The sequence below is a fragment of the Rattus norvegicus genome, chromosome 6, assembly GCF_021556685.1.
Source record: "Rattus norvegicus strain SHRSP/BbbUtx chromosome 6, alternate assembly SHRSP_T2T, whole genome shotgun sequence".
Taxonomy (NCBI): Eukaryota; Metazoa; Chordata; class Mammalia; order Rodentia; family Muridae; genus Rattus; species Rattus norvegicus.
The window spans coordinates 112,504,927-112,515,348 of NC_141539.1; the positions used below are offsets into that span (position 1 = coordinate 112,504,927).

Consider the following 10,422-nt stretch of genomic DNA (forward strand, 5'->3'; position numbering starts at 1 on the left):
ATGTATAAAGAGCCAGTGAGTCAAGGCCGGCTGGTACTCGCTCCCTCTCCCTAACTTCCATCTATGCTCCAGGGGTTCACCCTTGCAATAATAACCTAAGCCCACAAGGTCTGCCATGTTATGACCTTTCCTGGCTCGGGGGCCTCCTCTGATTCTGCTTACAGAGCGTATGCTATCACACACACCCCATGCTGTTCCCACCTTCATCCTCTTCTGCTTTTTTCTTCTTTGATGAATCTTTTCCCAGCTCTGCTCCTGCTCCCCCTTCAGCTATGATTAATCCTCCCCCACATCCCAGCAAGACTTCCCTCAAGGGTCCCCCACTTGTGCTGGACCTTCCTTTCTTGGTTCCTACAGTATGTCCCTCTGTCACTGCTGTCATCCTATATTTGATGTAAATGACGTCAAATCTCCTCTAACTAGAGTGGCATTATCTGAGGACAGACCCTTGTCATATCTGCCTGGGCTTAGCTCACTGGCCAATATACAGCAGGCCTCAGTGTTTGTTGGAGGATAAATGGGGTGGGTGGGTGGTGGGTGAGATGGATTGATGAGTAAGTTGGTGGATGGATGAATAGTAAGGTAAGATGAATGGATGCATGGATGCATGGGTAGATAGATGGGTAGGTGGGTGGATGGATGAACATGGATGGATGGATGGTTGGATAGATGGATGGATGGATGGATGGATGGATATGTGGGTACATGGATGCATGATGTATGGATGTATGGAAGGATGGACGAATGGATGGATGGACAGATGGATGGACGGATGGACGAATGGATAGATGGATGGACGGATGGACGGACGGACAGACAGATGGACAGGTAGATGCATGGATGGATGGATGAATAGACAGATGGATGGGTGGACGGATGGACAGATGGATGGATGGATGGATGGATGGATGGATGGATGGATGGATGGGCAGATGGACGGATGGATGGATAGGTTGGATAGATGAATTGGTGGATGGATTAGATGCATGAATGCGTGGATGGATTGGTAGATGAATGGATGGATGATGAATGGATGAATGGATATGTAGGCATACATTTTTCACAACCTATTTTAATAAGGGTTCAACCTCCCCTCCAGCCCACCACCTACCAGAGGTAGTGGAAAAGAAAGGGTATTAGGATATGGGAGAAGTGGACCTGTTTAGAAATAATTCTTTGGGGCGATTCCAACCTTCATTGTTCTCAGTCCAGTCAACTAGCAAATACCAAACATGAATCAGCAGCTACAGTTCAGTCCACTCAGCAGACACCACACATGAATCAGCAAGGACAGTTTAATCCAGAAGAAACCGTGAGGCTCACAAATTGGCCTAAGTCTGAGGAAGCGGCAAGAAGCCACAGGAATCTCACGAGTTCTTTGGTGAGTTTCTCTCTATGAAGTCACCACAAAAGAAGCTCAGGACACAATATAAGGCAAACCAATACATGCATGTCCTCAGCAGAGATTAGTGTGAGGCAGACAGAGCAAAGCAAATCAATGCTGGAGCTCCTACTGTCTGTGGGGTCATATTTATATTCTCTCTAAACATTACTCTTCCTTTCACGTGCTTGCTGTAGCAAAACATCCTTTTGCCTGTGTCTGCTTCCGAAAAACATTGTTTCATGTCTCCTTTGTAAAACATCCTTTTTGCTATCTGCCAGTCATTTGATATAACTAACTTTCAAAAAAATCCAGAAATCTCCACTTCAGGGATGAATGATGAGAGACAGGCTGATGGGTGTTGGGTGGGTGAGTGGATAGATAGTGAGAGACTAATCAGTGGGTACAGGGATAGATGGGTGGAAGGTGAGGTAGGCCGAGGAGTAGATGAATGGGGTGGATGATAGATGGAGAGGGGGATGGATTTATAGAGTACATGTAAATGAATAGATAAATGAGTACTGAGTATTGGTTGGAAAGATGGTAGGGCATGGTCAGAAAGATGACCAGGATAGATGGAGGAGTCTACAAGGAAGATAGAGGTGGTGGTTTGATAGAGAACGTGAAGTTGTAAGCTAACACAGCCTCTCCTGCCCCCACCTCAGCCTCCTCCTCCTGCTGTGCTCTTCTCCCGCAGCTTTTCCTGAACCCTGTGAGCTTGGAGGGGGCATATTCCCTTATCTTGGCGATCAAGAGGAACCCCAAATCCAGGATGGAAGACCTTGACATTTCTGTAAGTGATCAAATCCCAGTCACTTGCACCCGGCACAGGCTAGTTACCATTCTGTCGCCAGTACTACCAGTGCCACCAGTTGTGTCCTTCCCAAGATATAAGCACCCAAGGCTTATAAAAGAGAGGTGGGTGACTGCAGAACAGAATGTGTACACTGCCCAAATCAGTAATAAATGGACTGAGTCTCAACAAAAGCCCTTTATCTTTTTTTGTAAGGATTTTGTCATATTAGGTCAGGACCCACCCTAATGACATCATTCACCCCAACGATGTAATTCCAATCAATGATGTCATTTTGTCCAGATGACATCATTTCGCCCCAATGGCTTGATTATCTCTAGCAAAGAGCCAATTTCCAGATGAGGGCTAAGACTTCGAACCTGCTTAGCATAGTGGTGTGTGCCTCTAATCCTTTGGGGGAAGAGGCAGGTGGATCTCTGTGAGTTCAAGGCCAGCTTGGTCTACAGAGTGAGATCTAGGACAGACAAGTGAGACCCAGTCTCAAAAACAAAACAAAAAGGACTTCAAGCCCCCTTGGGTGTGTTCTATTGGCTGCTGTTGCTGTGATGGATGTACTACTCTGACAAAAAGCGAGGAGAGAAAGGTTTGTTCCAGGTCACAGTTCAGTGTAGCAGAGAAGTCACACCAGCAGGAGCAGTTGGTCACATCACACCCACAGTCAAGAGCAGAGAGGAATGACCGAGGGCATGTTTGGTGCTTGGCTGGCCCTCTCTCCTCTTACATAGCCAAGACTCCCAAATCAAGGAATGGTCTGGTCTCTCCACATCAATTAAGCCATGCCTACAAGCCAACCTGAACAAGCCAATAATCCCTCCTTCAGATTCTCTTCCCCAACGAGTCTCAGGCGGTGGCAGGTTGACATTTAAAACTTACCATCATGAGGACAAGAGCACAAACTCAGTCAGTAGCACATACTTTCCTGAGTTTGCCACTTTACCTACAAGGAAATCAGAAGCAGAGCCATTAGGTCATTTGCCCAGGACCCATTAGCAAACTAGAAACACCTAGGTGTAAGCCAGGGCCCTGCCACCTCCTCTAGTGAAGGTAGTGATGTGAGAATCCCTTTCTTTCCCTAAAGTTTCTCAGTGGTGTTTTGTAAGATTACCCTGATGCTTTCTGTGATCTGAGTCATGACGCTTTGAATATCCAAAGTTAAATGCCTCTCCTCTGGATGGCGCTGATACTCTTCAGTTCCATTGCTCCCTCACCCAACTCTCTCTGCTCCTCCTACTCCCCAGTCTTTCTCCTCAGAAACCCACACTCATACTATAGCTATAACTACACCAGGATACAAAACTCTTGGTCCCCACCCACACTGCCCCAGCATCCCAGCCACAATCAGATTTCATAATCATTTCCCCACCTGACCTGGGCAGGTAGGAAGCATGAACCCAGGCTTGGTACACTTGAGAGAACTGTAGAAATGCATTTCTTAGGGCTTAGATGGCACCTTAGATGATACAGGGGTCTATGAGCCACGGCTTAACTGCTGTTAAACAAGCCTGCCACAGCCAGTAGACTGAGTTAGCCAGTTAGTGTCTTTTCTCATGCTGTGACGAAATGTTTGGAACCAGTATTTTATAAAGAAAGGATTCCTGTTTAGTTCACATTGCCAAAGGCTGAATGACCCAGTAGCATGGCAGCAGCTCTGGTGAGGGCCCTCTTGATCACCTTACCCTATGGCAGATGACATCATAATGGTCTTGCATATGGGAAGGAAGGGATGCTGCATGGAGAGGCAGGAAGCCAAGACTTGGTGTTATGTGCTTTTTAATTTTACTTTTAGTTTGTTTTGGTTTTTGATGTGTGTGTGTGCACGCGCGCGCTCGTGTGTGTGTGTGTGTGTGTGTGTGTGTGTGTGTGTGTTGAGACAGGGTTTCTCTGTATAGAACTGGGTATCTTGGAACTTGCTCTGTAGACAAGATGGGCCTCAAACTCAGAGATCTGCCTGCTTCTGCCTGCCTCTGCCTCCCAATAGCTGGGATTAAAGGTATGTGCCACTACCACCTGGCCTGACAACCCTTGAACTAACAGGTCCCCTGAGTACGATGCCTGTTCCTATGAGGATGGCAACCCCCGTGTCCCAGTCTCCTTCCACTTGGCTCCCCCCTGAAAGGTCCCACTACTACTCACACTGCCACCCTGGGCACGAAGGTCCTAAGCTCTTGTCAACAATGGTGCTATAATTCTAAATGGGTCCTGGAATCCCAGCTTTGTAGATGCTCCTGGGACCAGAGTCTGCAAAACCTTCAGCCCTTAAACATAAGTTCAGTCCTTTGGAAGGGCAAGAGGGATTCAGAATCATCTCTGAATAAACCGAGGGTCATAGCAGATAGAGAGCACGCTGGATCGCTCTTCCAAAGCACACGCATTCTCCAGGTCCTCTTCCAAAAGACTTCTTCCAAAAGAGTAGTTTCTTGTTCACTGTGGGCCATAGCTGGATGGCCAGCATCAGGGATCCTGGGTAACAGCTCTGAGTGACGACATCCATCAAATGTGGGCACTTACAGTTACCATCTCAGAGAAAGCTGAGTTGACTGCATGTGACAAGAACACAATGAAAATACCTAATCAAAATCTCCTAGGAGACCTAAGCATATTGACACATGCCTACAATCCTAGTGCTCAGGGGTAAAGCAGAAGGCTGGTCCAGGCTACAGAGTAAGGCCCTATCTATATATATGTGTGTGTGTGTGTGTGTATGTGTGTGTGTGTGTGTACGTGTGTATTTAAATTTCTATTTAAAATTTCTATTTAAGTATTTTATACATATTTGTATTTAATATAATAAAAATAAATATTACACACACACATATATATATATATTTTTTTTTAACCTGTGAAACCTACAAGTCAAGTCACAAGATACATAACACCAGATCAGTGCTGAAGATGTAGCTAAGTTTGGTAGACTGCTTGTCTTACATGCACGAAGCCTTGGATTCTGGGCCTAGCACCCCCATAAAACTGGTCGTAACGACACATGCCTGTAATTTCAGCACTTGGGGTGTGAAGACAGGAAGATTACCATGAGTGACTTTTTTTTTTTTGGTTCTTTTTTTCGGAGCTGGGGACCGAACCCAGGGCCTTGTGCTTCCTGGGCAAGCGCTCTACCACTGAGCTAAATCCCCAACCCCCATGAGTGACTTTTATGAATCGGTCATGAGGTAGAAAACACCAGCCACGCCAGTTCAGAAGCAGAACAAACCAGAGAGGACCAAAGTGCCTGAACTTGGGTTGGCAGGGAGGGACAGGGACTCTGGTCATCAGGCAAATGGCTTGATGACAGCACCCCCATTGTGGCTCTTCTCTCCCTGCTGCAGAACGTACTGGTTTCAGAGCAGTTCGTCAAAGTCTTGGATGGAGTCTGTGCCATTCACCCTCAGTTAGATGTGGTATACAAGGGATTGCAGGGTCTCTCCACCAAGAAAACCGTCTCCCTGGAGACCAACCCCATAAAGCTGATCCAGGTGAGCCCTGCCCCCCCCCTTAGAGCCTCAGAAAGCCCTGGAGGAAGCTTCCACGTGACCCAAAATCATCCATCCAGCACTAGCTCTCTCTGAGTGTCTATGTGAGCCTCGCTTGCTTGCTTGCTTGCTTGCTTGCTTTTTATGGTTTTGTTTTGTTTTGTTTTTGAGACCGGGTTTCTCTATGTAGCCCTGGCTGTCCTGGTACTTATTCTGTAGACCAGGTTGGCCTTGAACTCAAAGAGATCCACCTGACTCTGCCTCCCAGTGCGGGGATTAAAGGTGTGCACCACCACTGCCTGGCTCTATGTATTCTAATAAGTTTCTTTGACATGAAGACCTGAAATATTTCCCAACATATTGGGTCCCTGGATACTGCTTTTCACCCCGGTAGAGGCAAGTGCTGAGATCTGGTGGAAGTAGGGAATGGAAGCACAGGATGGAGTCCACTACTTAAGGTCTGCGTTTTACTAATGTGCCAACAAAGGCCTTCTGTGCCTCGGTATTTACACCTGTAAAATGGGAACAGAGTAGAAGGGTGTCTGTGAAAGACCAAATTACTTAATAGGTAACGCCGGGATCTAACAAATGCCTACTGCTTGCAGCTTCTTTCTGAGTCTGGATGCTGAATCAGTCCATGCTTAACAGGGTCCTTTCTTAAAACACACCTGGCCTGACTCCTTTCTTAGACTGTCCCCAGAAAAATTACAGCAAATAGGAATAATCATGAAGTTTTAGGAACCTAGTGAATGTTGAAACCAAAAGTAGCATTGTAATCTGAGTAAGGGCTTTCTCAGATGTGGCTGTGCCTCCACTGGCTGCCACCTGGGAGTGCTGTGCAAATGCAGTCCCTGTGGGAACGTCCCGCCCAGGCTGCCTCTGGCCTCTGGTTGGTCTGCTCTGTGCCTCAGTTTCCAAAACTAAGTCTAAAAAGGTCATGCGTGAAAACTATTCCGTGCAAGCTTCTACAGGATGAAAGGCATGGGGTTCGTTCAGGAAGGAGAGGACTCCATGGGAACTAGCAGTAACTAGAAGCTGGGTGCAGACTGAGAACCCCACCCCTTGCTTTAAAGACTACAGAGCTAGTGACGAGTGACATGGGCAGGCAGCAGCTGAAGACTCGGCCAGACTGGCAGACCTCACGTGGTGGCTCAGTTCTGCAGTCACAGTACTCAGGATACCTGTCTGGACTTCAGAGTGGGCTCGAGGCCAGCCTGGACAACTTAATGAGACCCAGTCTCAAAATGCTAAGTAGAAAGGGGGCCATCTAGGTGCAGAGCTCGGTGGTGATGAGTTTGTTTAACGTCTGTGAAGTCCCAGGTTCAAACCCTAACATTGCAAAGAGAAGAAAGAAAGAAAGAAAGGAAGAAAGAAAGAAAGGAAGGAAGGAAGGAAGGAAGGAAGGAAGGAAGGAAGAAAGAAAGAGTGAATCTTCAGGTAGAAAGCAAGTAAGATGTCAGTGTAAACTCTAGTTGAGAAGAGGCAACCATGTGGGTGGAAAGATGGGACAGATTCAGTAATGACCAAAAGATAATGTCACAGGAGAAGTATTACATAATCAACAGTGGCCACAAGTTTCATCAGAATCTGAATTATAGACGCCACGGGATGGGCAAAGAGAAAAGGAAGATTTCCTGACAGAGGTGAGGCTTGGGGAAGGCCCCAGAAGAATCGGAAGCATTAGAGTGAGCATCGAAGATGGTTCTAGAAAGATGATTTCTGCCATCAGAGCAGGGATGAGTGTAGGCTGCTTGCAGGGAAACTGGGTTGGGGAAGGGGAGCAAACCATGTGAGTCCAGCTGAGGAACCCTGGGACTCCAGACTCGTAATGAAGCCTGAAAGGCAAAGCTGGCCAGAAAGCCTGGGCCAGATGTGGTATCCTCGAGCTAGCGGATTGATTCCATCTGGCATAGGGAGCCACCCACCGGAACCGTTTAGCCACTGAAGAGATGAGCATCCACCAGGACCTGACCTTTCGGACAATGGGTAGTGACACCGAAGGATGTAAATGAAAATACTGTTAAGGTTTCCAAGCAAAGCACTTCTCCCTGTGAACATTTGTGGGAAACTGAAAACCCTAGGAGTGTGCCTAGAGCCCATCTAAGCAATCACGCTGCAGGACCGTGGTTTAGTCATGTGATCTTTCCGACTGAAAGAAGCCCCACCCCCCATCCACAAAGCACCAACTGCGGGAGTTATTAACAGAGACCGTTTCAAGGCTGAATCACAGACTTAGCTCTGGTCACCACCCACACTCCTGGGATACAGGGGCAGCCTAGCAGCTTTGGTTGGTGTCCCTCTATGAAGTCAGGAAGTGAACAGAATGAGTAGAGGCTTGGTTGGAAGGGGGTGAGGTTGCTGGTTCCCAGGAACCAGCATCACTCCACTGCCTGCACTTGGTACTTGCCTAAAGCAGTGGCTAACGCAGATGCCTCAAGCAGGAGTTGCCTTCTCCCATTCTCCAGGCATTTCTGGGCTCAGAAGTTTGGGTCAACCTTTGGGGGACAAGCGGGGAGGTGTGATCGCTGTAATAAAACCTGGTGTTTACTCCTCATGTCTCCCGCTTCCCTCAGAACTATACAGACCAAAACAAGATCTCAGTAGTGGAGTTCTTCAAGAGCTTGAATCCTTCTGGATTAATGACCATGCCTGTGGGAGACTTCCGGAAAGCCATAATCCAGGTATGCTGATTGCCAGACTCTGGGTAGTGTGAGGTGGACGATGGACAAGCAGGCGTGTGCTTGCATTATTTCACAGTGCTCTCACAGCCCTCGTTCACCTAAACTCAGAGGGAAACTCAACAACCCCCTTAACTCCCTGCTCAGATCTCTGTCACGTGACCCAATGCTGCTCCTCACCCCAGATGCACACGTACATCTCAGAGGCCTTTCCCCGTTGCATCTGGCTCCTAGGAAGAGAAAGAGAGATTGGGAGAAAAGACTCCCATAGCTCCCACATTCTGCCATTAGCCCCACCAGCCTACCTAATCCTCCACATTCTCTCTTACCAATACAGTGAATAGAATGGGAGTACTGGAGGTCTCCTGAAATGTATTCATGAAGGAATCACAGTGACAGCACCCTGGGAAAGCCTCGGGCCTGGGAGAACCGTCTAGGGATCTGAGCAGAGACGAATGCTTAGTTCCTAGGCCCATAGAGCAAGAGGGCTAGGTAGCTAGGAGCCAAAATGTCCTCCACATGGTGAAGAGTACAGTTCCAGTCCACCTCAGCAGGCCACTCAGCACATCTGCTCCTTAGCCCCTTGTCCGTCCCCAGAAGCTGAGGTCCTCTGGAGGCAGGGTAATGCCATACAAAGTGACTGCCTCCAGTAACTCCCTGTGGTAAGCGTAGCCACCTCTGAGCCCTCCACCTGCTACCAGTGGTCCCAAGAGGAGCGAGGCATTGTGTGGGTCTCTGGGTGTGAAGGAGCAAAGGCCTCCAAAACTCATTATATCCACTCTCTCAGCAAACCAATATTCCCATCAACCGGTACCAGGCGAGGGAGCTGATAAAGAAGCTGGAAGAGAAGAATGGTATGGTTAACTTCAGGTGAGCATAGCCCTCAGTCCTTTCCCCTGCTTGCTGATGTGCCCTGGAGCACCCCATCTGTGTTCCGTGAGATACAGGACACTACCTACAGTATATCAGATGCCTCATCCCAGGTCCCCCCACTAGGTCCCAGAGTTCACCTTCCCTCTTATCCTTAGTTCACTTATATAGAAAGACTTGAGCAAGACACTGGGACCCATGCCCAAGAAACTCCAGCCCACACGACAAAGTGGCAATGCTCAGGACTCCAAGGTGAGAACAGAAACTACTAGGGGAGGTGTACAGGGGCCAGAAGGGGCCATCATGTGGCACTGCTTCTGCTAGGGTCTGGTAAGATGGGTAGATACGCGTGCCACATTTCCATTAGAGAGGTTGAATACAACTTGTGGGGTCATCGCTCCCGTGATATGGATTCTGGGGATCAAATCCAGGTTATCTGGCTCCCAGTTACAGCAGTTGACTGCTGAGCCATCTCACTGGCCTTTAGGGGTCTGTGTGTCTCTGTGTCTGTGTCTGTGTCTGTGTGTGTGTGTGTGTGTGTGTGTGTGTGTGTGTGTGTGTGTTGCTATGTGTGTGTGTGTTGCTCTGTGTGTATGGTGCTCACCAACTGGCTAGACAGGCTGGCCATCAAGCTTCCCACCCTAGCTCTAGCACTAATGCGCACACTGGCTTCTCTGTGGATATCAGGGATCCGAACTCAGGTCCTCATGCTTGCACTGCAGACACCTCAGCGTCCCCCCAGCCCAGCACTCATTGTATTTTCTTACCTTTCAAAGTGGTTTTAAAAGCCTGAAAGTCACAGCAGCTGGTCAGCTCTGAAGAGAAGTGCCAATAAAAGAAGTCCTGGCAAGTCGTGTGGCTCTGAGGAGACTAAGCCAAAGGCCAGATGGAAAGATACCACGACCAGAGCTAAGTGTGAGCAAATAAAATCTGGCTTGATTCTGGGCATCTTGGTGCCGCCAAAGTTGTTCTCTTCAGTGGGGGGACACTCTGCGTGACGTGGAAATTTAAGGGGCCTTTGGAAAGTCAGTTGTGTTGGATGGTGTTTTGCTGGGGCAAACACGTGAAGGAACGTTTCACTGAAGCTGACACAGGTGGGAAAGGCTAAGGCAGACTCGTGAAGGCACATTTCGCTGAAGCAGACACAGGAGAGAGGATGTTCTGCTAAAGCAAGCACGTGAAAGGACACGGAGGTATTGGTCTGCCTTGCTT

General features: G+C 48.3%; 1 protein-coding gene across 23 annotated transcripts in view; it reads left to right on the forward strand.

The window, feature by feature from the left end:
• The window catches only part of Lrrc74a (leucine rich repeat containing 74A), a 30,008-nt gene extending 19,850 nt beyond the window's left edge, over positions 1-10,158 (forward strand). For 7 of the 23 annotated variants that reach the window (XR_015621915.1, XR_015621932.1, XR_015621929.1 and 4 more), the window contains 6 exons: positions 2,079-2,174; positions 5,519-5,665; positions 8,236-8,343; positions 9,128-9,210; positions 9,369-9,462; positions 9,987-10,158. Coding sequence is in view for 3 of the 23 variants with exons in the window: in XM_087553341.1 (XP_087409467.1) it covers positions 2,079-2,174; positions 5,519-5,665; positions 8,236-8,343; positions 9,128-9,210; positions 9,987-10,029 (477 nt within the window). In the remaining 20 variants the exon portion in view is untranslated. 23 annotated transcript variants of the gene reach the window in all.
• The last annotated feature ends 264 nt before the right edge of the window (positions 10,159-10,422 follow it).